General features: G+C 46.3%; 4 protein-coding genes across 6 annotated transcripts; 3 read left to right on the top strand and 1 right to left on the bottom strand.

Moving 5' to 3' along the window:
- Window positions 1-7: 7 nt before the first annotated feature.
- On the bottom strand, window positions 8-3,704 carry LOC112893712 (tubby-like F-box protein 1). The gene is made up of 4 exons (XM_025961174.1): window positions 3,285-3,704; window positions 2,375-2,462; window positions 1,466-1,595; window positions 8-843 (listed from the first exon to the last, which is right to left on the bottom strand). Exons 1-4 carry the CDS (start codon window positions 3,597-3,599, stop codon window positions 285-287), a joined length of 1,092 nt encoding a protein of 363 aa, XP_025816959.1. The 5' UTR covers window positions 3,600-3,704; the 3' UTR covers window positions 8-284.
- Window positions 3,705-4,363: 659 nt separating this feature from the next.
- Window positions 4,364-10,441, top strand: LOC112893279 (pentatricopeptide repeat-containing protein At1g30610, chloroplastic). Of its 3 annotated transcripts, none has more exons than XM_025960516.1 (10): window positions 4,368-4,463; window positions 4,539-5,866; window positions 6,239-6,430; window positions 6,653-6,734; window positions 6,807-6,998; window positions 7,120-7,233; window positions 7,747-7,837; window positions 7,910-8,067; window positions 9,414-9,839; window positions 9,948-10,441. In XM_025960516.1, the coding sequence occupies exons 2-10, from the start codon at window positions 4,593-4,595 to the stop codon at window positions 10,341-10,343; spliced, it is 2,925 nt and encodes a 974-aa protein (XP_025816301.1). In that variant the 5' UTR covers window positions 4,368-4,463; window positions 4,539-4,592; the 3' UTR covers window positions 10,344-10,441. The 3 variants fall into 3 exon arrangements, with proteins under 3 accessions (XP_025816299.1, XP_025816301.1, XP_025816300.1); XM_025960515.1 differs by having other exon boundaries at window positions 4,379-4,463; window positions 4,528-5,866; XM_025960514.1 differs by having other exon boundaries at window positions 4,364-5,866.
- A 3,015-nt stretch (window positions 10,442-13,456) lies between these two features.
- Window positions 13,457-19,439, top strand: LOC112895507 (protein MALE DISCOVERER 1-like). Its single transcript, XM_025963458.1, has 13 exons — window positions 13,457-13,735; window positions 13,941-14,233; window positions 14,319-14,451; window positions 15,946-16,017; window positions 16,267-16,410; window positions 16,489-16,617; window positions 16,745-16,800; window positions 16,885-17,292; window positions 17,598-17,788; window positions 17,906-18,038; window positions 18,126-18,280; window positions 18,593-18,784; window positions 18,878-19,439. Exons 2-13 carry the CDS (start codon window positions 14,146-14,148, stop codon window positions 19,136-19,138), a joined length of 1,962 nt encoding a protein of 653 aa, XP_025819243.1. The 5' UTR covers window positions 13,457-13,735; window positions 13,941-14,145; the 3' UTR covers window positions 19,139-19,439.
- Window positions 19,440-21,061: 1,622 nt separating this feature from the next.
- Window positions 21,062-23,770, top strand: LOC112894361 (rop guanine nucleotide exchange factor 12-like). The gene is made up of 7 exons (XM_025962045.1): window positions 21,062-21,701; window positions 21,792-21,908; window positions 22,001-22,155; window positions 22,262-22,336; window positions 22,436-22,699; window positions 22,937-23,248; window positions 23,338-23,770. The coding sequence occupies exons 1-7, from the start codon at window positions 21,398-21,400 to the stop codon at window positions 23,716-23,718; spliced, it is 1,608 nt and encodes a 535-aa protein (XP_025817830.1). The 5' UTR covers window positions 21,062-21,397; the 3' UTR covers window positions 23,719-23,770.
- The last annotated feature ends 58 nt before the right edge of the window (window positions 23,771-23,828 follow it).

Genomic DNA, 23,828 nt, shown 5'->3' with positions numbered 1-23,828 from the left:
TAAAAAGGAAAAAAAAGTACACTTCACCATTAACCTATGTACATTTGACCGGCTTTTGCTTCAGTTCAGAGAAAAAGTTCATAACACACTATTTCCTTCTTCCATTGGTACAACTATCTCTTCGACAATACAACAGGATACATCTCTTGTACAAAGAACATTAGTACAGACAGTAGTACATAGATATTCAAAGTAAAAGAGGACAAATCATATAGCAAGAACAACAACAGAAGCATCCGCTACCACAAACCATATAGCAACATAACGAGCATCAAACAGTATCGCTATTCACAAGCTAGCTTGGTGCCAAAGCTGCTGAGGCTGATGGCGAAGGCTTGAAACGCTGAGAGCGGTTGCCGATAATCCATCGTGAACATATCGTCGTCAACCTTACCAAACTGCAGAAGAACTGTTTCCTCATCCACGGTGCCAGCAGGGTCACTGGGGTCGGCAGAAGCCACAAGCTGGAAATTCTTGACTGACGCGACTGTCACCCGCCCATGGAAGTTTAAGCACCAGCACTGCAAGTGCTCGTGCCAGCGGGGTGCTTTATTTCGTAAAGTTGTGGGTCCCATGGACCTCCTGAACTTTGTCTTGAGTGAGTTTTCCCAGGTCTCCTGAGCTGAAGGGCATTCAAGACTGCAATACATTCGCCTAGGACCCCTGGATTTGAGCAAGTTGTATTTGTACGAAACCTGTCCAACTTCATAGTTGCCTGCTGACACTTGGGGACTGATTCTTCTGCTTCCAAAACGCCGACTGGATCGACTACTAGACGCTTTAGCACCATCATATGGTGGCTTGCTATCATATATCTTGAAATTTGTCCCCCAGAAATCAGATCTAAGCAGGTTGCAGAAGTAGAATATAGATTAGTATAAAGGGGTTCTAATTCAAGCATGGAACATAGCAGGAGATCAATATTTTATTCTTTTTGCACAGAGGAATGAAACAAATGAAAAGTGTCATATGACGTTACATAAGACAGTGAAGTGCTGGCTTCAAGATCCAGCTGAAGTTGGTAAAGGAACTTTTGTAATCCGACAGCAGGGCAAGGACACACTTGGGCTTACTTAAGCAGTAAACTGCAAGGATGCAGTGGATTCCAGGTGACTATAGCACTTGCTAAGACCAAAGGCCAAGTAATCTATAAGGCATGCTAGCAGGTTCAGGGATTCGTTCTTCCAAAGTGTATACAAATGTTGTACCATGAAAACCATTGGTTGAAGAGTAAGACAAATCAAAACAACAAGGACCAGTTGGAACTCATAAGTCCTATATGTTTATTTGATTTGTGCATCCTAAGATGTGTTTATGAAAATGAAATCATTTGATAAATACATGATGTGTATGCCACACCTAATTGCATCCAAACATGTCACTTTCACCAACCAGTTTATAAGCAGGGTACCAACAATGATCATGGAAGGTTCAGGATAACTCTGGAATCATGTTTTGACCTCACCTCAGTTTCCCCATGTATGCATTGCTCCCTTGTGATAGGTCCTCTGCATCAAGGGATATAATGTACTCAGTATGGGGACCACGCCTAAATCTTCTAGCAGCCATGAGAAATTTCCCTTTATCCATAGGAGCTGTCAGACACAATCAATATGTAGTAATCATTAAGCATATATGACAATGAAAAAGGCTAAGAAAAATACATCTGATATACAAATGTTACGGTGATAGGTCTATGGAAACATAAAAAATCAAAGTTTAGGACTTTAGGTGTATATACACCAAGTTTGGAGTGTGCAGCTGTGCACTTCAAAAAATTCTACATAAAAGAAGAAATGCAGCATATCTTCAAATATGCATACAAGCAACATTTTCTGCAAAAATATGATCATGGCGTGTCCTCTGAGACCTTTTTGAAGCTTAAGAGTGGCTAAGCTTAGGCGTAGATGCACCTTGGTTGAAAAGATGTAGTCACTCATAAGGAAGCAATTAGTGTGGCCATACATACACTTCATCACCGAGTATTTGAGGGCAAAAGATTGGCAAATATAATGTGAAGTGCTACCATTACCATGAATCCACGATGCTATAGGACTATAAGTAACTATACTAGTACAGTGTTCGCGGACTGCTCATTCAATTTCATTATCCAGTCAACCTTGTTTTTCCATCATCACAAATTAACCAAACTAAAAATGCATCACGTGGGGCAGGCAAAATAAATATATAATGCAGGAAGCAATCAGTTATGGAAGTGAACATGCCAGATTTCCACTAGAAAGAGTGCACCATGACTTAAGATTAGAAAACACATTGTATTCTCTTGAAGTGAACTTCAGGTTGATGCATAAATATGCAACATGAAATAAAAATGAGAAAATCAACATGGTAGTCACATCAATCATGCACTTACAATTTGTGAAGCCAAGGTAGAGGAGGAATGTAGAGTTCTTCTTATTCCGCTTGATAAAGCACTGCATTGGGAGCTCCCTTGGCCCTGGCTGTGTTTTGAACAAACGATGATTTAGGCACACTGACACATTGATGTCAAATAAGAAACTTCTGGAACTGAAGTCCTGAATATCTGAATCGCTGCATCTGTACATATCAAAATAGCTAGATGCCACATTAGGAAAAGTATGGAATCCATCTGCCAGGTAATTTCTCCCACTACAATCCTAAACAAAGTAGCTGAAAAATAATAAAGATACATTGATGCAGAAGAGCACTATCCCGAAATCCCCTCCACTCACCCCCAAACACTACTTTTTATGACAAAATACTTTATCTGGACATTTCTGATTGCAGATTATTTCGTGAAGCCACGGCCGTCACAAGCCTCAGTGCGTCACTGAGACCACCCAAGCAAAAAAACTGCTTATGAGCAGGCAGCTACAAGCTATATTCTGCAAACACTCATCCAAAATAGTACTCCTATCAAACCAATTGAAGGTATGAAACAAGACAAATCGACTAATCCCGTCGGTCCCAAATTTGGCAGGAGTAAGAAATCTCAGCGTCTTTTATGGCTGTAACTGGTGGACCAAAAGTATGCTGTAACCAAATTCGTCCCTTAAACCTCACAGAACTACCGTAATCTGACGCCTCAATCCCATCCCAGCACAGGAGCTTCGCCAAATCACGAACCTAAGGACAAAATCGCATATTTGATCGAACCCTTCTCAAAATCATCGACATGACAAGAGGTATCCACAGACCCCCCGCACCACCGGGCACCGAATCGGTGCAGCAACCGAGGAGAGACACCCTACTGGCCAACGCGCGAGCGCCTAGCACACAGACCGCGGCTCCGCCGTCCTCACCTGCTTGAGCGATGAGGGGAAGGTGATCTTGCCGGACTCCGCCGGCGGCCGCACGACGGCGACGGCGGCCTCGCGCCACCGGCGGCACACGCAGGCGCAGGAGACCACGTCCTTCCGCGCCGGCCACCGCTCGCAGCCGGACGCCTCGACGCGCCGCACCACGTCGGAGAGCAGCTCCGGCAGCAGCCTCGCCCACCTCTCCTCCTGATCCTCCGCCTCCGCCTCCGCCTCTGCGTCCGCCTCCACCACCTCGGCCATCTCGCCGCGCTCCGGTGGCGGCGCCGGCAGCGGCGCAGCTTGCCGAGGCCGAGGCATCCCCTCCTCCCCCGCCCCACTACTGTACTGCGTCTCCACTAGGTCGCGGGCCTGCCTCTCCTTTTCTTTTCTTGTCTTTCTCTCCCCCCTCTTTTTTTTTTCTTTCTCTAGCCTGTGTACTCAAAACCGCGTTCGGCTGGAGACACCCCACTCTGGTATTCTACTTGTCTGGACCGTAGAGAAGTCGATTGTAGATCACAAGTACGGTGGTCACCGTCGAATCCGTCGTATCTCGCCGGGCTAAAATGATACATGTACGTAGTAGCATGAGCTACCACGCAAAACCAATAGAGTGAGGGGTCACACGTCCATAGGGGTGATAATTGGCTCTGTTTGAAAAATGAGAGCAAATAAATTTATGACCTGCACTCTTTGCTTTTTTTTGAACGTGGTTGCACTCTTTGCTTTTCAAATATAGTCTTCTCCGTTTCGCAAGAAAAAAATTAAAGTTAACCAGTTATAGAAAAATACACTAACATTTCTAATGTAAAACTACTACTATTAGTCCACCGTAGGATATATCTTTGTAGTGTATTGATTTGATATTATGTGTGATAATATATACCTTTAGAAGTAAATGTTTTCCTCTATAAAATTAATTTAAGTTAAAAAAGTTTGACATAAACAAAGCTAAAAGACCTGTAACGGTCGTAAACCCGTCAAAAGTTTATGCTTCTACCTTCTTCGGCCCAACCGGCCCAATGGCCCATACGTAAATATCCTTCGTCAATCTAATCCTCAATTCCTCTCAAAAAGAAAAAATCTAATCCTCAATTGCAGTCTACTTCCAGGTTCCAAGCGCAAGCAGGCGAGGCCGCAAGGCGGGAGGAGATAACGCCGGAACCAGGCCGCGTGCAGGGGCAGGTACAAGCGCTTCCTCAGATTGCTCGAGCCTCAGGTTTCTTCATGATCGTTCTCGCCTGCTAAGTTTATCGGCAGGAATCTTTTCCGCAAAAAGCAATGCACTAGTGGGTTCAGCTCCGCCCGTGGGGAATGGCGCCGCCGCCGAATGCGAGCATGGGGATGCTCAACATGGGTGGCTGCGGGGCTCTCCTCCCCACTCCGCAGCCTAATTCGAGCCAGGGTCGCGGTTTCTTGGTTCCCGGGAGGAGCGTCTCGGTGTTGCCACTGCGCTGGGGTTTGGCGAGGAAGAGAGGCCGGGTCCTTGATTCAAGGACTGACGGTGCTGTGGCTGGTGGCGAGGCCGGTGCTGGGTCGTCAGACCTGCGGCACATCGAGAAGGAGCTGACGTTCAGCCCAACCTTCACCGACTATGTGAAGATCATGGAGTCGGTGAAGTTGGACAGGAGCAAGAATTTACATGGTAGTGATTCAGATGGCCGGAGCTCGAGGAGAAGGTTCACGGGCGATGGTGACAGACGAGGGGATGGGAGGTCTAGTGATGCAAGGAATAAACCATTTGAAAGGAATCAGGGGCCTCGGAGGGACAGGGGGAGTGACAGAGGTAGAGGAGTGAAATTGGCGACTGATGAGAATCGAAAGGATGTTAATGGATTGGTGGAGAGGAGAGCAACTGGTGATGTAGAAAATAGCCCCCGTGGCCAAGGAGAAGTTGAAGAATATGTGCAAAGAAGAAGAATTCGTGGTGACACAAGAGGAAATGGAGGCAATGGGCAGTTCTCATCACATGCGAAGGCTAAAGATGCTAGCAGTAGTATGTTTGATCACCAGTCAGTGAGGAACAGGCAAACTCAGTCAGTTACAGGGAGAGATTTAGAAGGGCAGGTATCATATACTCAACATCGGACTTCTGCCCTTCTGAATAACAGGATTTCATCAAAGAATACCAAGTTTCAAATGGGAAAAGGAGACTTTACTAGCACGAGTAGTAGTCTTGACTTTAAATATCCTGGAGAGAGTACATCTTCTAATACTGAGGTCAATGCCAATAGTAAAGTTCAAAGACAACAACAAAGAGTAGAGAGTTCAAGGAGAAACCTTGTAGTGCGTAGATTTGGAGAGATTGACAAGAAACCTATTGTAAGCAAAAGATATGGGAATGTGCAGCCAGTGCCTGAGAATGATAGCCATTCAAGTGATAGTTTGAAGAGCTATAAACCTAGAAAAATTCAAATGCAGAGAGGAGCAAATGTTAATATGGGGAAGTTTGTTAGGAGGGATGCTGAAGCTACATACTTTGATGATAGAGCTGCTTTCAAGACTTTTGAGGTATTCACTGATGTCAGGGATAGGCCACGGATTCTTCGAATGGAAATGGAAGAGAGAATCCAGAAGTTAGCTAGTCGGTAAGTCTTCCAAATACTTGGTTTGTTGAAATGTTTGAGTTATGTGGGTTAAGTTGAACATATTACTCTTCTCTAATCTGGAAAAGTTGGACCTTCACAGTGGTTCATATGTAACCTTTACCATGAGCATCACTTTCTTTCCAATCTCCAGTTTTGATTTTTTTTTACTTTCTTTGCAATTCTTTACTTTCTTGTATTTACCAATTTGACCACTTACTACCAGCATTCATATTAAATATATGATCATGCTGATTGGCTTGGAAATTTATTTCCCATTCAAATGATGAACAAACATCTTTTTTTCTTTTTATAAATAGCACCTATGAACTTACTGAGCTTCTAGCAATCCTTATGGTTATTTATTTTTCGAAGGCTCAATGCTACAGATGTGAACACTCCAGAGTGGAAATTCTCCAAAATGATTCATGATGCACAAATCAAATTTTCTGATCACTCCATCCTAAGGATTGTTCAAATGTTGGGTCGATACGGAAATTGGAAACGCGTTTTGCAAGTTGTTGAATGGCTTCAGTCACGCGAAAGGTTCAAGTCCTACAAGAGCAGGTAAAGTAATTGGTCGCTCATATATGCTACCCTCTTCTTAGATGCTGTGCATTCTAGCTACTGTTACTAATGTGACGTCAAACCTTATGAATGCAAGGTTAAAGTAGTTTATTTAAGTTCTCTTGAGTACCTTCATATGGCCTTAAAGAATTTGCATCAAGTAGATATAATTTTAGCATACGGAATGCATGTGACATTTATAATGTTATCTATCTGATGTAGGTATATTTACACAACAGTTCTTGATGTTCTAGGAAAGGCAAAGAGACCAATCGAGGCATTAAATGTATTTTACACCATGCAGGTATAACTAGTTCTCATCTTTGCCTTATGGTTATCTAGACCTAATCTGACCTTATTCAGATATCATTTGCAGAAGCAATTGTCATCTTATCCTGACATGGCAGCTTATCATTGTATCGCTGTTACTCTTGGGCAAGCTGGTCTTCTGAAAGAGCTATTTGATGTGATTGATTGCATGTGTTCTCCTCCTAGGAAGAAGTTCAAATTGGACCCTCTTCAGAATTGGGATCCTCGCTTGGAACCGGACCTCATTGTATACAATGCGGTGAGTAACATTTTAGAAAATTTTATGTGCAAGAGGATTTACTAAACCAGGAAACAACATCTTTAGATCTATTGGTCATTTGATCTTTGGTGGTACATTAACTAGTTCTATCCCTTTGCAGGTTTTGAATGCTTGTGTGCAACAAAAGCAATGGGAAGGGGCATTTTGGGTACTGCAACAGTTGAAAGAGAAAAATATTCGTCCAACAAATACAACATATGGTCTTGTTATGGAGGTATGTTAATCTTGATGTTACATGTGATTATGTGACACTCAGTTCTTGTGCTCTCCGTCTGAAACCCAGTTATAAAAACTTGACCGGGTGGGGTATGACAGCCCCAACCGTTTTTCATTAAGAGGAAGCAACCGGCTTCCCGGTCGAGAAAACCCCCCGAACCCTGGCCACGCCAGCGAGGGGGATTTTTTTAACCTCAGCCTGAAATTCGCTCCCACGGGAGTCAAACCCAAGACCTGAGGAGTGCTACTAGAGACATGTGACCAAGTCAGCTAGAGACCCATTCGGGAAACCCAGTTATGCTGGTCCTGACCGATGCTTCTGCAAATCTTTCATTATTTTCTGAAGATAATTAAGCAGTTTGTTCTTGTTGAAATCCATTGATTTATGTTATTTCTTCTGCACTTGTCTTGTCTGATTTCCACAGTAGCATATCTTTTTTATGTATTTTTGGCTCTGTTCTTTATGCAGCATAATCCCTTTTCAGTCTATTTTAACTCTCATGTACTGCAGGTAATGCTTGTCTGTGGAAAGTACAATTTGGTGTATGAGTTCTTCAAGAAGGTGGAGAAATCGTCAATACCTGGTGCTCTCAACTATAAAGGTTCTTCCTACAACTTTAACTTGATTATGTTACAATGTATAATTGACATCTCAGACCTGTTGCTGTTTGTAGTTCTTGTAAATGCACTTTGGAGAGAACGAAAGATCGATGAAGCAGTAATGGCTGTGAAGGATATGGAAAGTCGTGGAATTGTTGGTTCAGCTAGTCTGTATTATGACCTTGCTCGGTGCCTTTGCAGTGTAGGGCGGTGCAAAGAAGCACTTCTCCAGGTTTGTGCTTTATGAAATGTAGTTAGTATGCAATTCATATGTCAATAGCTTTTGTTGACACCGAAATTAAATTGTGCTGTGGTCATTCTGCATTGGGCATACTGAAGAATAACTAATTAAGCTGCATACTAGGTTTAGAATCAATGAGCTATGTTGTGTTGACTTAAATCATTCCTTGTAAATATATAACACAGTATTTTCTGCAATGGATAGAGTTTCAGCGAACAGAAAATATAGTGTTCCAAGTCATCTCTGCCTACTCAAAGAAAGACTCTGTTTATAGATGCATGAGCAAGATTACAGAAACCGTACTTACTGTTGTAGTAGGTGTGAGGCCTATGGGCCAAATGTGGCCATGGAGTAGCTCACTCCACCATGGTAGCAAGTATGTGTGGGATTTAGTCCCACCTTGATAGCCTAAAGTGAGGAAGACCAACTTAAATAGCTAGCTCTAGGAAGCATTGCAACCTTGGGTTAATCGTTTTACGCGAAGCGAGGACGAAAGCGTAAACATGTTGCCGTATAGGTGTGGTTCACTCAGTGTGCAGAGTGGATCAGAGCCATTTTCCTGGGCTAGGTCGTTACAGGTGGTATCAAAGCAACTCTCGCGGTTTCACGGGTGTGTGCGGGTCAGATGTGCGGGCATCGTGCGCATTATGCGTGGGCTCTGTGTGGACACGGTATGGCACGTGCGCTGGCACTGAACGTACGGACGTGGCCAAGAGAGCGGGTCCTGGGCAGTTGTTCTGTAAGGGTAAGTTGGTGGTAGCTCACTCCACCATGGTAGCAAGTGTGTGTGGGATTTAGTCCCACCTTGCTAGCCTAAAGTGAGGAAGACCAACTTAAATAGCTAGCTCTAGGAAGCATTGCAACCTTGGGTTAACCCTTTTACGCGAAGCGAGGACGAAAGCGTAAACAGGTTGTAGTGTAGGTGTGGTTCACTCAATGTGCAGAGTGGGTCCGAGCCGTTTTCCTGGGCTAGGTCGTTACAGTAGGCACATTTTCTGAACTGTTACCTTATATATGCACAACATAAGGCTGGAATTAGGCTCTGAGCCTATTCTGATCCTCCAATTTTCATTGCAGGTCTTTTGATTTGAGAAAAGTTGCAAATCCTATTGAATAGAACTCTTAAGTAAACAAGTCATGCAGCACAGGAAAGATAATATCTGAGCTCCTGGTCATAATAACTCATAAGAGCTGACAGATAACTATTTTTCAGGCCACTGCACAACTACGACTTGTTTGTCTATGAACCCCAGAGCCATCATTCTGTTATCAGTCCATGCCTTCAGACTGCTTGTTTTTGTCTCACTAACTTCTGTCTGATGACAACCACACTGCAGGTTGAGAAGATATGCAAGGTTGCCAACAAACCACTGGTTGTTACCTACACAGGACTCATTCAAACTTGCATAGACAATGGCAGCATGGAAAATGCTAAATACATATTCAGCGAGATGTGCAGCTACTGTTCACCAAATACTGTGACTTGTAACATCATGCTGAAGTCTTTTCTGGAGCATGGAATGCTTGAAGACGCGAAGGATCTACTCCAGGATATTCTGAACGGCAGGATAAGGAGCAAAGCGGATTCGAGCCAAACCGCAACTGCTGACAAGTTTACTTTCAATACTTTCATGGAGGCCTGTGCTGCAGCACAAAGGTGGGATGACTTTGAGTACACGTTTCATGGGATGTTATCAAAAGGGTACCATTTCGATGAGCGAAGGCACTTGCGTATGGTACTCGACGCTTATAGGAATGGGAAGGTACATACATTAGCAGCTATCGCTTGCATGAACCAGCACATTGTTTTTCATGTGTAGCTGCTTCAGTAATCAATTCATAGCTCACCCAAGTTGTCCATCACTATCCAGGAACAGCTGTTGGATGATCTATGGCGCTACCTGTGCCATCACAACCGTGCCCCGCCCGCCCCTGTCATAATGGAAAGATTTTGCCTGAAACTGGTGCAGGGCGACACGATGGCGGCGATCTCCTGCGTCAGCCGGTTCCAGGAGGGCAAGATACAGAACACGTCCTCCATGTCGTGGCTGAATCTACTGAACCGGAATGCGGACCGCTTGAAGGAGGAGCATGTCACCAAGTTAGCCCATGAGCTCAGCAACTTCGTTAGCTCGAGGAGCTCCTCTGATAACATTAGCTTGTACCAAAAAATTCAGAGTAGCTGTACAGCGTTCCTTTCTGGTGCCACCGTTGTAGAAAAGGCGCCTTCTGACCAACAGATGTCGATGGCTTTACATCATTCATAACTACCACGATTCCTCCATTCTAGTACTACATATGCTTGTTGTAAGAAATGTGGCTCGTGTTAGAATGCAAAGGCTGACTTGGCACTTGGGAGCACAAACAGTAGAGCTGGTTGGTTTGTTGGTTAACATTCAGACAACGTCGTTGGCTGTCATTCCGGGTGACGCGTCTGCCTCATCCTCCCATCACCGCGCACGCCGTCAGCTTGGTTAGTTAAATCTCCTCATTGAACTGATGGTCATAGGAGGATTGTGACAATGTCAGCTTTGGCGTCAGTAGAGCACGAGGATGAAGGCTACATGGGTGGAAATTTCGGGGTCAGTTTGGCGGATGCCATCGGAGCCTGGATGCGTGTAGTCGGTTGTAGTTGCCGGTGCACCGGTCTATGGGAGTTTCCCATGTGTCAGTGGCACATTGGATTTGCAGCCTATGTAAACCACTCTGTCTGTTGGCACATTACTACATGAGAACAAGTCTAAATCCATTAATCTCTAGGGACCTTCCGTCTCGACGAAATTCCATATCATCTCGACCAGGTCAAGATCAGCTGTTGTAAGGTCAATCCCAGTTTAAAGTTTCATGGCACAATTATCAAAACTAAGAACTAGATAACTGTGCCGGCTGAGTGTTATCGGAATGAAACTTCTCTCTCATTTTATGAAACTCTCTCATTCTCTCTCATGCTATATCAACAAAATTAATGATGCATAGAATTTAATACCATAAAACTTTTCATAAAACTTTCATTACAACTGGACTAAAAAAATATAAGGATGATACATAGCCCAGACTAGCAGCTAGATCTAATTGTCGATAGCCCAAATATTAACGTTGTCGGAGGATTTCTCCAGCCGGGTGGCGGAATGCACCCGCCTAATTCTAGTTTAGGATGAGTTTGGGGGTAATCAAGAAATGCTTGATCTAGAGGCATATGAACACGGAAAACACACAAGGGTTTAGAGTGGTTCAGGCCGCCGGAGCGTAAAACCCTATGTCTACCGTGAGATGTATTGCTTGTTTTGGTGAGGAACAACTGACTCTGCGTGAGTGTCAACTTCCTCGTGTGTGTGAACTTGTGGAATTTGAGAGAGCACTTGAGAGAGCTTGTGTTCTAACGTGTACGCTCTCCCTTTTATAGGCTCAAGGGGAGCGCGTACACTAAGCGGGGTCCCGACAGGTGGATCCGGCGATATATTAAATAACGTACATATTGGAGCCTTAAATTCCATAGATTCGGAAATCTTCCTCTGCGACCTCCGTGCGTATCCTCCACCAGGGTATGGTCATGTGCCGTCTCGCTAGCACAGGGTCTGCTGCCATTGACATGCGTAGTGGGAGACGGTGCTGTCACTGTAGGATCAGTTCCCGCTGATAGGCGAATGGGCTATATTGACCTGCCGTGCTGTAGCCTTTGCGCACTGTAGCAGCGCACGCCGTGACCTTCCTGCAGCAGGTCATAGTAACCCTTCGCTCACGCGCGCGGCGCTGTGACGCGAATACAGGCCCCTCGCCCACGCACGCGGTGCGGTGATGTGACGCACCGCCTCGGTAACTGGCGGGCTTACCGTGGTATCAGCATACCTACCCAACGTGTCAGAGGGCAGCCCATGCCCTGTCCCGGGCACGCGCTCCCCAACCACCCACATTTAATACGGTAGTTGGGCTAACTTCTCGTAGAAGGCTGGCTGCCATTAGACACGTGGCGGTGTTGGTTTAGCGGCCGCTTCCCCAGAGGCACATAGCGGCACCGGACCTCCTCCCCAGTGGGAGGGAGGTCCGGGCCCCCCTGGCTGGCCCAGGCGCTCAGGCCTCCTGGGGATCTGGCTTCCACACGTAGGGGTCCAAGACCCCCCCGCGGTGGTCCGGGCCCGCGGTAGCCGTTTCTGAGCACCTTGTCCTCGCTAGCACGTAGAGGCGTCGGACCTGCTAGAGCGTGGGGGGAGGTCCGGAGACCGTGCCCCCAATTGTCAGGCCTGGACGGTACGCCCTGTTGTCAGGCCTAGGCCGTACGTCCTGTCGTTCAAAGGCTTAGTGCGAGGTTACGATAACCTCGTGTCCCTCGGGCTGGACACACTACTAGGGGTATGTACCGACAAGCGTGTTCGTTAAATCTGCAAAATCTGTTTTACTGCATTGAGAGAGAGAGAGAGAGAGGGAGAGAGGGGGAGGGGGGGGGGAGAGAGAGAGAGAGAGAGCGCTGATGCAATTACGCGCGAACTGGCCCTCAAGACTGGCGGGCACGACGGTTGGCGGCAACACGACGTGCGGCGGGACTTCCTTTCCTTCTCTCCCAACAGAAGAACGACGGGAATAAACTGAAATTTTTCGGGGAAAAAAGCAGCGATACGGGCAGACAGCTAAGCGGGCCCACAGCTCGAAGGGCATCGTCAATTAGCTCGGTGGAAAAAAATCACTAGAAATTCCCCTCGTTTCCGCGTCCCCACCTGCCCCCGCGCGGGCCCCACCGCACGTCTCTTCCAACCCAAGCCAACCAGGCGCGGGCGCGCGCGCGTTCCCCGCCTCCGCTCGCCGCCGGCCGCCGCCGCCGCCATTGCCCCCGACGGATCGCGCGCCGGTGAGGCGCTCCCCCGCGCGACGGAAGGGAGACAGCCGCCAGCCGCGAGGCCGCGGCGCCGAACCACGGGTAAGGGCCATCTCCGCGAGTTTGATCGATTCCGTCGGCTCGTCTCAGAAATTTTAGTTCTGTTTTGCCAAGTTTTTTTTTCGTTTCCGAAGTAGCTGCAACCAGTTTGAGATTCTTGACCTGGTTTAACTATTCCCTTCCCTTCCATTCCCTTCCTCAGAAATTTCTCTTTCCCCTTCAAGCGCAGCATTTGGCGACGTCGCTGAGACTGAGATGTCCGGCCGCGATTGGCACCGGAGGGGGCTGAACAATGTCAATGCGGTGCGGGCCATATTTTATTGCCATATGTGATGATGAGCACGAAGGAATTTTCAAATGGGGGGCCGTCGAATCCGTCGCCGGCGGTGACTAGTGCGCTCGCGGGCTGCAGACAGAGTGGTTGCCCGGTTCCACCCTTGACAACGACCCGCCCTCGTATCTTATCCAATTTTTTAAAGTCCGCCTCTCGAATCCTGGCGTGGAATTCGTCCTACAGGTGGCGGGGGAAGAATTCGTTTCGCGTCTGTCGCTTTTAAACAACGCGATTTCAGACACGATTGCAACCAAGGGGATGCGCCGCGAAATCTTCTTTCAAAGTGTTTCTTTTTTGTTCGTCGTCGTCTTCTCCGTCGTGTCGTGCCTGCCGTTCTTGGTTTCTTCTCCAACTACTTACCCGTTCCTCCAACAACGGGCGACCGCTGTTTCCCTCCTCCCTCTCGTCCTCTCTTCTGTTTCTCTCTCTCTCTTCTCCGTCCCCCCACCCGCCGCCGTGTAAGCACCCCTCTCTCTGTCCTCGAATCCTCTTTTCAGTTTCTCGATTCGAATCGCGTGAGGTGTAAGCAAAATCGGCAGGCAAAAAGAAATAAGGCGCTAAAGCTGTTTGTTTGCTTTATGGTGATTGCAAGTTTCTTCTGCTCCCCGTCGACCTTTTTGTGGCGCCTCTGAGCTGCTCCTGTCTGTTTTCTCTCACACGCAGGCGCGCAGCGGATGTGAGGCTGCCGTGACAGGGAGGGCTGCCGCGACAGGGAGGAGCTCGCATCGTCGCAGCGTCAGGCGCAATGGCTTCCCCCCGCTCCTGACCATGCATTCCAGGCTGTTCAAGAGGCTCGTGAAGAGGATCATGTGACAACGCCTTGCCGTCGTCTCGATCGTCGCGCGCTGCGGAGAAAATAGTGTGCGGGATGGATGGCTTCATTTCGTCGTGGATGGTGTTCGTCGCGCTGGCACTTCATCTTGCCGTGGATGGCTGCTCGGCTATCAACTTTGAAGGTACCGGCGGGCTCGCCCCAGTTGCTTGGTTTCGGTGGTTGAGCTTTTGCGCTGACTTGGTATCCGTTTCATGTGGCGTATGCAGGGGCAGCGCTGCTCAAGTTCCAGTCAAGGGTGGAGGAGGATCCACACGGCGCTATGGCAGGTTGGAGCCCGCGCAACGGCGATCCCTGCAGCTGGGACGGCGTCCGCTGCGTTGATGGCAGGGTTGTGATGCTGTGAGTTGGATGCTCTCCCCTCTTCTTCTGAATGTGCAGTGGTTTGAAGTTCCATTTCACCGTCTCATCATGAATCGTCAGTGTTCCCAACAATGAACGTTTCGTTCCCTTGTTTAACGGGTCTTCCATCTGACTGCGGCTGCAGCTGCAGCAAGCAACGCGACAGTAACAAGTTTATGCTGCTTTGCTTGCTGTGGATGCAGCTGCAGCCGCAGCAAGCACTACCCAACGCACCGTGTATGTTTCACCGTCCAAAGAGTGTATTAGCAATGTTCTATTGTTAAATCAGCCTTGCATTGGTGCATGTGCTTCCCATCGTTAGACTTTTCTGCCTTGCAGTTATCATGGTTTGACTTTAGAATGCATGAAAAATCGGTGTATCAGTTCTTCTGCGGAATTTATCCCAACATGAGCGTCCCTCCACTTCATAATTCAGAAAGGCATAAAAGAAAGAAAGCTGTTCTATGATGGTGGCTTAATAGCAAATTCCAAATACTCTAGAGCATTAGGAGTCTAGTAATTAAAATTCGGTGTAGTATGCCCTTGAACTTGCCAATTGCTTTAAATTGTTTATTACTTTTTTAGGAGTACAGATAAAAGAAATCTTTAGCAGATTATGCCTTTTTCGTCTTTTGTTTAAATTATTGATCTACCACCTTCCATGAATACATTGTGCAGACTCCCCTATATAATTGATAATTCCCAATTAATTTTCAATTGAAGCCTCTGAACAAGCTTGTTATTTGGTTTATTAGAGTGGTTTCTTGACTCAGCCAACATGGACAGGTGGCTACAGCTAATGTTATATGATTGATTGCCATTCCCGTTGGCATTTTTATTTCTGTGGTGTGTGAGTGTTTTGCTACTAAAGTGGGATCATTAACTCTAAGTTACATAACTTTGGAGATTCAAAAGGGAGGCTGGTTTATATTAGTCCACTCAATTCTCTCAAAAGGATTATCATAGGCAAAATACTGTACTCTGCCTATATTAGATTTCAGGAACCATCATACTTTTGTACTCAGTAGTTTTCAGAAACCATCTTAGCCACTACTTATCATTGATGTTTCAGCTGAACTGTCTTATCAGCAATGTTTTAAATAGCGGGCTGCTAGAATTTAGCAGCAGGGTCCTCAAACCGCTATTAGCGCCGCTATAGCCTGTTATTGCCTGCTATAGCGCGCTATTTTCTACTGTAGTGTTCTAGCGGCAGCTCACGAAACCGCTATAGCACCGCTGTAGCACCACTATAACCCGCTATTTAAAATATTGCTTATTAGTGATTCTCGGAATCACACATTTTCTTTTTACCTGTGAATTCTTGTTATTCAGGATGATGATTTTTACGCTGGAAGTCTTTGTTTATTCCTGGAGGACTTTTTGTACACTGCCAAATAAGATGAAACATTACATTTTTTTACTGATGCAGATGGTTTTTAAATATATTTGGGATCGATAAGCTGGCCCTACTCACCGTGAACTGTCTTTTCCCAGGAATCTGAAGGGTCTATCGTTAAGAGGCACCCTTGGTCCAGAGCTAGGAACTCTTAGCCATCTGAGGGCTCTGTAAGTATAACCATTTGACCCCTATGTTCTTTTAAGCTTATGCAGAACTTTTATTCCTTCTATAGTGCAATGATGCGCAGTTCTCCTGCACATTCAAGAAAAAATTATAGTCATAGATTATCGCTTTCACAAGAATATAAATTGTTATTTGGTGGAAAACATTATTTTGGCAATTTGATAATGCAGTATTTGACTAGTTGCTAGTTGCTGCACCCATGACTGGTTTGACAACCTGCTATCCGCTTGCAGTGTACTCTCCAATAACTTTTTCAGTGGACCGATACCTAAGGAATTGAGTGCTCTTGCAATGTTGGAGATACTGGATTTAAGCAGCAACAACTTGAGCGGGGAAGTTCCACAGGAGATAGCAGAAATGCAATCACTTAAGCATCTGTACGTTTTCTGACTGATCAAATTTCGTGAAAATTTTTATCAGCAGCAAGATGTCATGATATTTTACCACTTCTGCAGGTTGCTTTTCAACAACAGCTTTCGATGGCCTCTGATCCAAAATTCCTATGGAAACTTTGATCAGGAAAATGATTTTGATATCTATGATTATATTGGGAGGGGTAATATGAATCAAGGAGCTGAGAATGGGTAAGAAAATTATCTTTGTAAATTCCCTCGAAGTTATCATCAGTTTTTTCCTCTTATTTCGTAGAAAAAAATGATAAGTTGTTTGCACATCCTGATGGTAGCAGTTTTTGAATTTGGACCATTGTAGGTTCGAATCTGGTTCTTCATCAGAGGAGAACAAAAAGGACACCAGCAATCTTTCTGGTAATATGACTGTTACTAAGTTCAAATCTATTTCCTAGATGCATAAGCTATTCCACAAATGATATGCTTACTTGCTTTTCCCAGCTCAACTTCCTTCACAATATGCAGCAAGAAATCCAGCTGCACATTTTAGCGAGCGCAGATTACTTCAGGACAGCAATCTTGCTGCACCTTCTTCTGCAAATGCTCCTGTTCCAGCTGCTGTTCCTGTTCCTTCCACTGGAACTGGCTCGTTTTCAGCATTTAGTCCCAACAGTGCACCTGCACCAGCTGTAAATCCCCCAGATAGTCCACCGACAGTCCCCAATACTGCAACAGAAGAAGTTCCAAAAGGAAGATCCATAAAATGGGTTATCATTGTGCTTCCATTGGTTGCAATTTTGCTTATCGTCATCACATGTATGCTTTTGCTATGCCGCACCAAGTCAGGGACAACAATAGGTCCATGGAAGACAGGACTCAGTGGTCAGCTCCAAAAGGCATTTGTGACAGGTAATGGTTTTATTTGTTATCTCGCTCAATTTTGTTTCAACTAATTTGTCTGGTGTGAGGAGAAGGCGAAAGCATTGTAGTTGCATCTCCTTTTCATCTTTGGATGTTATGTTCAATGAAAGTAAATGCAATTGTGTCACCGCTATGGGGCAGCAGTTTGCATAAAGTGAAATAGTATCTTGCATTAATTAATATGCTATTGAGATTTATCTGAGGAACAAATTGATTTATGTTGAAAGAGTGTCGAAATTATCTATATGAACTGCCTGTCTCATTTTTGGTAATTTTTCCCACTTGTACTTTAGGAGTACCCAAGTTGCAGCGCTCTGAGCTTGAAGGTGCCTGTGAGGACTTCAGTAACATTGTGGCAAGCTATCCACAATACACCGTCTATAAGGGAACCTTATCAAGTGGCGTTGAGATAGCTGTAGTATCAACCATGATTACCTCTAGCAAAGATTGGTCAAAACATTCTGAAGGGAGATTCAGAAAAAAGGTAATGCAATATTATGCCATTAGAGGAGTAACTCCATACGTATAAATTTGTAATTTTGGTAGTTGGCCTGAAACAAACTTGTTTTAACCTCCTTTTTCTTTATTTGTGAACACATAGATAGACTCACTCTCGCGACTTAATCATAAGAACTTTATCAACCTGCTTGGATACTGTGAAGAGGAAGAGCCTTTCATGAGGATGATGGTAATAGAATATGTGCCCAATGGAACACTCTACGAACACCTCCATGGTAAGACTTGTTAATGAAATCCATTTTTTTGAATGTCTACCTCTGGTCTTTGTGGTCTAATTGCAATGTTTTCTTTGCCTTTTGCAGTTGAGGGATTTGATCCTATTGATTGGAATGGTAGGATGAGGATCATTATGGGAGTAGCATACTGCACTCAACACATGCATGAGCTCAACCCCCCTATAACACACCCAGACATAAAGTCAAGTGCCATATTGCTATCTGAGGATGGAGCTGCAAAGGTACAAACGTGTCTATAAATGTTGCAGATTTTATTTCTTCGAATACCTGGAGACTGGAGATTTCCACCAGCATTTCTGTAACTTGCTCTGTCCAGATTGGATGATATGTAGGGAAGAAACATCGTCCACTGAAAATTTCATTACTGTGAAACCACTTTCAGGACTTTTTACAAATTAGTTTTATACCTTTGATCTGGAGTTCAAATGTCAATATTTGGTTAAAAATATAATTTAAATGCACACTTACCTACTGCATAAATTAGAAGAATAATTTTCAAGCTGCTTACATAGGGTCCTTAATTCTTTCGATAGATAGCAGACTTGAGCGTGTGGCATGAAGTATATTCCAGAGGAAATATTCCCAAGGATGATGACTTTGTTGATCACCATGAGCCAGTAGCAGCTGATATGGCTGGGAATGTGTACAGTTTCGGTCTACTCATGCTGGAAATCATCTCAGGAAAGCCTTCATATTCTGAACAAAAGGGCTCACTTGCGAACTTGGTAATGACGACAATTATAATTACGTCACTTAAATCTGGAAAATACCACATAAGGCATCTTCAAGTAACATAAAATTTCACTCTTCTCTCACAGGCTTTGGAGTGCATTAGGGACAACCGGAGCATGTCTTGTTTGCTTGATCCTAACTTGAAGGATCACAAAGAAAAGGATCTAGAAATCATATGTGAGTTGGTTCAGGACTGTATCCAAAGTGATCCGAAGAAGAGACCAACTATGAGAGAGGTCACCACTAGATTGCGTGAAGTACTATCAATTTCACCAGAGGCAGCAACGCCTCGGTTGTCTCCACTTTGGTGGGCAGAGCTTGAGATCCTTTCAGTTGAAGCAAGCTAGCGAAATGTTCATTCTTACAGAAAAACTGAGGTTCTGTGCATACTGTAATGCAACCCTGTACATCTCTGTTGTATGTTTCCATCTTGTGCTGTAATTTTGGTGTCTGCTTGTTACGTTCTCCTCCTCCCCTTGAATTTAATTGGCAGGTTCATCTTTCTCATTTCTTCTTCGGCTTCCCTCTGTATACTAAACCTACATGTGGTGGAAGTAGAATGCCTCATGCGATCCTAGGACTGATTGTAATCAGGAAATGTGCAATGTACCATTCTTTTACGGAAATATATATTCTTTGAATGTTGATACGAAAAAAAAATAACTAGTGTGCACTAACTGTCCATATTCACATTTTTATTTTTTGAACTACAACAGCAATCCAGCGATGTTTTGTTTTGTTTTTTGTTCTTGAGGGAAGGGAACTATTGTTCTACGATTTCTAGTTTACTTTTCATATATGTTTAAGGTTGTTGACAACCAAAATTTGTAGGATCCGAATTTGGGACCGGGATGTCCACATTGGGCACATTATTGCGACAAAGAGTGGTAGACTGGAGTTAACCCGGAACTTCCAAAGAGAGTCCAAGTTGGAGTTTCGGATAGAGTTGTAACTCGGTTTTAAACAAGTTTCTTTTTAAGATTCCAACTACTAACATGGCAAGACTTCACTCTACAAAATATAAAGGACTGTTCGATTTGGAAAGACATCCAATCGAACTAAATCAGTCTACTATTATAATTTTTTGTTACCTTTTTCTTCCCATTTGCCTTACTTTTCCAACCTCCAATTGTTGTTCATATTTTTTTTTCTCGAAAACACAGAGGGAGCTGTGTTTCATTTCATTAAAAACAGTTGGTATTCATCTTTTAATTCCAATACATAGACCGAACCACCACGTTGGTATCTACGTCGCTAAGGTGCACGGAATATGGCAGCTTCTCATGTACTAAAGGATAATGACACAGTGTATAGGCCGAAGTGATTCTATGAAATAAAGATAAAATGAGCATCAACATTCAGTACACATGATTCCTGCCAACCAAGGGGGAGTACAGATGGTCTACTCCATGCTACAATGAATAGACTGGAAATGCCGCTAACATGAGTATAAAAAGGTGCGCATAGTGAGTCCCAACGAACGCATAAGAAGTGCTCTGTGTTTGGCTCCTGACATTGTTCCTGCAAAGGATCAAAGTCTTGATTTGTTTATGAGGTATGCTTCTATACCATTCAACTAAACTGATTAAGTGTAACCGGCGTTCAGTGATATGTTATGGAACAGAGGACATGCAACTAGATTGGACTTTGTTTTTCTTTTTGGGTTTTCTGTGTTTATGCACTACATTGGTCCTATTTTTTGATTTTTTGGTGCTTGTATCTTTACTTAGGCCAGCCTCAATGCACAGTAATCCTTGAACCTTAACCTAAAAGTTCCTCAAAAAAACCCTAACAAAAAAATCCAAAATAACCTATATTCTCATTTGCAAAGCATTGCTCGTACCTGTATAAGCTCATTTTTTTTAAGAAAAAAGCTCAATCAAACAGGAAGAACGTTCCTCGGAAAAACCCTAACCAAAATAACCTATATTCCCAATCCCAACATTTAATTATCATGGGATGTAGTTCAAATTTAATTATCCAGTGAAGAGACTTGCAGTCTGTTAAACCCCTGAATTTTAATGTGAATGCAGAAACGTTCTGTCCCAAGTTGCCTTGACGCTCCGGACCTCTGGTTTTACTCAGTTGCATGCGCAAACGCCAAAACCGGGAAAGCGACCATGCGGGCCTTGCCGAGAGACACGGAGGGAGGAAAAAAATAGAGCAGGCTGCTTAATTTTGGCCGCAACAATGGCGCGTCCCTGCTTGGCCTCTGGTTTTCCAACTTTGGCTTGCCCCCCACACAGCATGACCCCCACCCTCGACGCTGGCAGCCAATCGTGCGCGCGCCTGTGGCCGGTGAGGACTGGCCATGCACGCGCGCACAACGCTCGCAGCAGCACAGAAACTCCAAGGCCTCCCCTCCTCCCTCTAGCCGTCGTCGGGAGGCAGCAGGCAAGGCAGGCCGGTCACCTGCCTTGCGCGCCCTCGCGACCTCGGCCCCGTCCTCCGTCGAGCACCGGCAGCAAGCCCCACGCACGCGCAGTCCAGCTAGCGAGCTAGTAGCTAGCTCTCACGACGCCTCGACCCCTGCTCCCGCGCCGGCGTCGGCGCGCGCCCGTGCGCACGGGCGCGCGCGCACGGTTCCCCCGTGACATGATCTTGTGATGGTTGGGGGGTTCCTCCGGCGCGGCCACAGCCTCGACAGGCTCCTGTCGAGGAGGCGGCGCGCCGTGTCTCCCAGCCCCTCGTTCTCGTCCTCGCCGTCGCCGTCGTCGTCGCAGCCGTCGTCCCCGCGCGGCGGCAGCGTCAGGGGCGGAATGGCGGATGATGACGACGACGCCACCACCGTGCCGCCGCTGCAGAAGCGGGTGCTGTCGAGGAGCCACGGCTCGCGGGCGATCTCCGACCGCCTCAATGACCTGCCGCCGGTGCCGACGAGAACCGTCCGCGACTGTGGGCCGCCTTCAGGTGATCACCATTGCTAATGATCGACGCGCGGCGGATCTGGTCTGTTCCAAGAATTTCTCGGACTGACTATCTGTACTGGACCCGGTGCAGACTTGGACCTGATGAAGGAGAAGTTCGCCAAGCTGCTGCTTGGGGAAGACATGTCCGGCACGGGCAAAGGGGTCTCCTCCGCTCTCGCTCTCTCCAATGCCATCACAAATCTTGCAGGCAAGCGTTCATTTTCCCCCATTAATTAAAATGATGTCTCTTTAAGCTCCTACCATTTGCATAAATCTCCTTCATTATGGGGAAATTTGCAGCTTCCATATTCGGGGAGCAGCGCCGCCTCGAGCCCATGTCGGCAGATCGGAGGGCGCGATGGAACAAGGAGATCGACTGGCTCCTGTCTGTCACCGACCACATCGTCGAATTCGCTCCGTCGCAACAAGTATCCGAGGATGGGACCAACATGGAGGTCAGCCATGAGATCCATGCTACGCCGCCATTGATTTGATTCCGGCCATTTTTAGCTACGAAATCGCACCTGTGACCTCCTGCATTTCCTCCTTGTCACCAACCAGGTGATGGGCACCCAGCAGCGGGGCGATCTCCTCGTGAACATCCCGGCCCTGCGAAAACTCGACGCGATGCTCCTCGTAAGCACGGCTGTGCAAAGCACCCTGTTCGTCTTTCCTTAGAACATGCCGAATTCTGAATTCACCTGCTGGCGGCACTGTTTCTCTGTGCGTGAACAGGAGTACCTTGACAGCTTCCACGAGCCCCAGGAGTTCTGGTACGTGGCGAAAGACGCGGACGGCGGTGAGGACGACGACTCGTGCGACAAGTGGTGGATCCCGACGGTCAGGGTTCCTCCCGAGGGCCTGTCGGAGGCGTCCAAGAAGTGGCTCCAGCACCAGAAGGAACTTGTTGGGCAGGTGCTCAAGGCGGCCATGGCTATCAACGCTGATGTCCTCACGGAGATGGAGATCCCCGAAGAGTACATCGAGGCTCTGCCAAAGGTGATTCATTAGATCCTCCCAACAACAGGCTGCTAGGATCATGCAAATTCTCGTATATTCACAGATTTCGTGCAAATTTTAGTTTGGTCTGAACTCATCTCGTATTTTGAATTTTGTTTGCTCAAAGCATATGGACAGATTTTGAATGCCTGTTCTGCCATGCATTAGTGAAACGCTGAAGTCTTTTCCTCAAAAATGCTCCAAGCTAAGACTAATTCATCACCGCTGATCTTGCAGAATGGGAGGTCCATTCTTGGTGACTCGATGTACAAGATCATAACCGCCGACATCTTCGACCCCAGCGAGCTCCTGAATTCAGTGGACCTATCAACAGAGCACAAGATCGTCGACCTCAAGGACCAGATCGAGGCCTCCGTCGTCATCTGGCAGAGGAAGATCTGCAACAAGCTGTCGTGGGGCTCTGGTGTCAGCTTGGAGAAGCGAGAGGAGTTCGAGGAGCGAGCGCAGACCGTCCTGCTCATCCTCGAGCACAAGTTCCCCGGCGTCCCTCAATCGTCACTCGACATCAGCAAGATCCAGTACAACAAGGTGCCAAGAGAGCCACACTTTCCAGCGAGGCTTGCCACAGTGCCCGTTTTGCTTTTTGCCCCCTGACTGCCGTGCTGAATTTTTTGCAGGATGTTGGGTACGCCATCTTGGAGAGCTACTCCAGGACGCTTGAGAGCTTAGCTTTTGCAGTTTTGTCTCGGATAGAAGACGTCCTCCACGCCGACGCCGTCGCCCGCGACCCCAAGCGCACGAAATCAAGGAGAATGACTAGCTTAGAGTCTCCTGTTCTTGATGCGGCGGCGGCGGAGGCCGAGAGGGAGCCGCACCAGAGTACCCTGCACTGGCAAGAGCAAGACCTCGAGGATGGTGAGCGGCCTCCAGAGGCGCCGGATGCCGCCCCCAGTGGCCCAAAGCTGAAGAAGGTTCACCGGATCTCGACGAGGAAATTTTTGCACACGCAGAGACTCGACAGTATGACGAGCGGGTTAAAGAGCTTCTCGCACAGATAGCTGGAGCTGGGAAACGAACTGTTTGCGTGCATGGTCATGCTAAAACGGTGTCTTGTAATTCGGAGGAACTCCTGTAAGTAGCTCAAATTTATATAGAGAGCCCGGGGATG

The sequence above is a fragment of the Panicum hallii genome, chromosome 5 (assembly GCF_002211085.1).
Source record: "Panicum hallii strain FIL2 chromosome 5, PHallii_v3.1, whole genome shotgun sequence".
In the NCBI taxonomy this organism is placed as follows: domain Eukaryota; kingdom Viridiplantae; phylum Streptophyta; class Magnoliopsida; order Poales; family Poaceae; genus Panicum; species Panicum hallii.
Note: the sequence above shows the minus strand (reverse complement) of the source record. Positions and strands in the feature narration are given on the sequence as shown.

Bases quoted from the DNA above. Each gene is read 5' to 3' on its own strand.
- LOC112893712 (XM_025961174.1), bottom strand. From the start codon at position 3,599: ATGCCTCGGCCTCGGCAAGCTGCGCCGCTGCCGGCGCCGCCACCGGAG. The intron at 2,463-3,284 runs GTGAGGACGGCG...TTCAAAACACAG, and splicing joins TCCCCTCATCGCTCAAGCAG to CCAGGGCCAAGGGAGCTCCC. The intron at 1,596-2,374 runs GTAAGTGCATGA...TGTGTCTGACAG, and splicing joins CTACCTTGGCTTCACAAATT to CTCCTATGGATAAAGGGAAA.
- LOC112893279 (XM_025960514.1), top strand. From the start codon at position 4,593: ATGGCGCCGCCGCCGAATGCGAGCATGGGGATGCTCAACATGGGTGGC. The intron at 6,735-6,806 runs GTATAACTAGTT...TATCATTTGCAG, and splicing joins ATGTATTTTACACCATGCAG to AAGCAATTGTCATCTTATCC. The intron at 7,234-7,746 runs GTATGTTAATCT...CATGTACTGCAG, and splicing joins CATATGGTCTTGTTATGGAG to GTAATGCTTGTCTGTGGAAA.
- LOC112895507 (XM_025963458.1), top strand. From the start codon at position 14,146: ATGGATGGCTTCATTTCGTCGTGGATGGTGTTCGTCGCGCTGGCACTT. The intron at 18,281-18,592 runs GTACAAACGTGT...TTCTTTCGATAG, and splicing joins CTGAGGATGGAGCTGCAAAG to ATAGCAGACTTGAGCGTGTG. The intron at 18,785-18,877 runs GTAATGACGACA...CTTCTCTCACAG, and splicing joins AGGGCTCACTTGCGAACTTG to GCTTTGGAGTGCATTAGGGA.
- LOC112894361 (XM_025962045.1), top strand. From the start codon at position 21,398: ATGGTTGGGGGGTTCCTCCGGCGCGGCCACAGCCTCGACAGGCTCCTG. The intron at 21,909-22,000 runs GCAAGCGTTCAT...GGAAATTTGCAG, and splicing joins TGCCATCACAAATCTTGCAG to CTTCCATATTCGGGGAGCAG. The intron at 22,156-22,261 runs GTCAGCCATGAG...GTCACCAACCAG, and splicing joins AGGATGGGACCAACATGGAG to GTGATGGGCACCCAGCAGCG.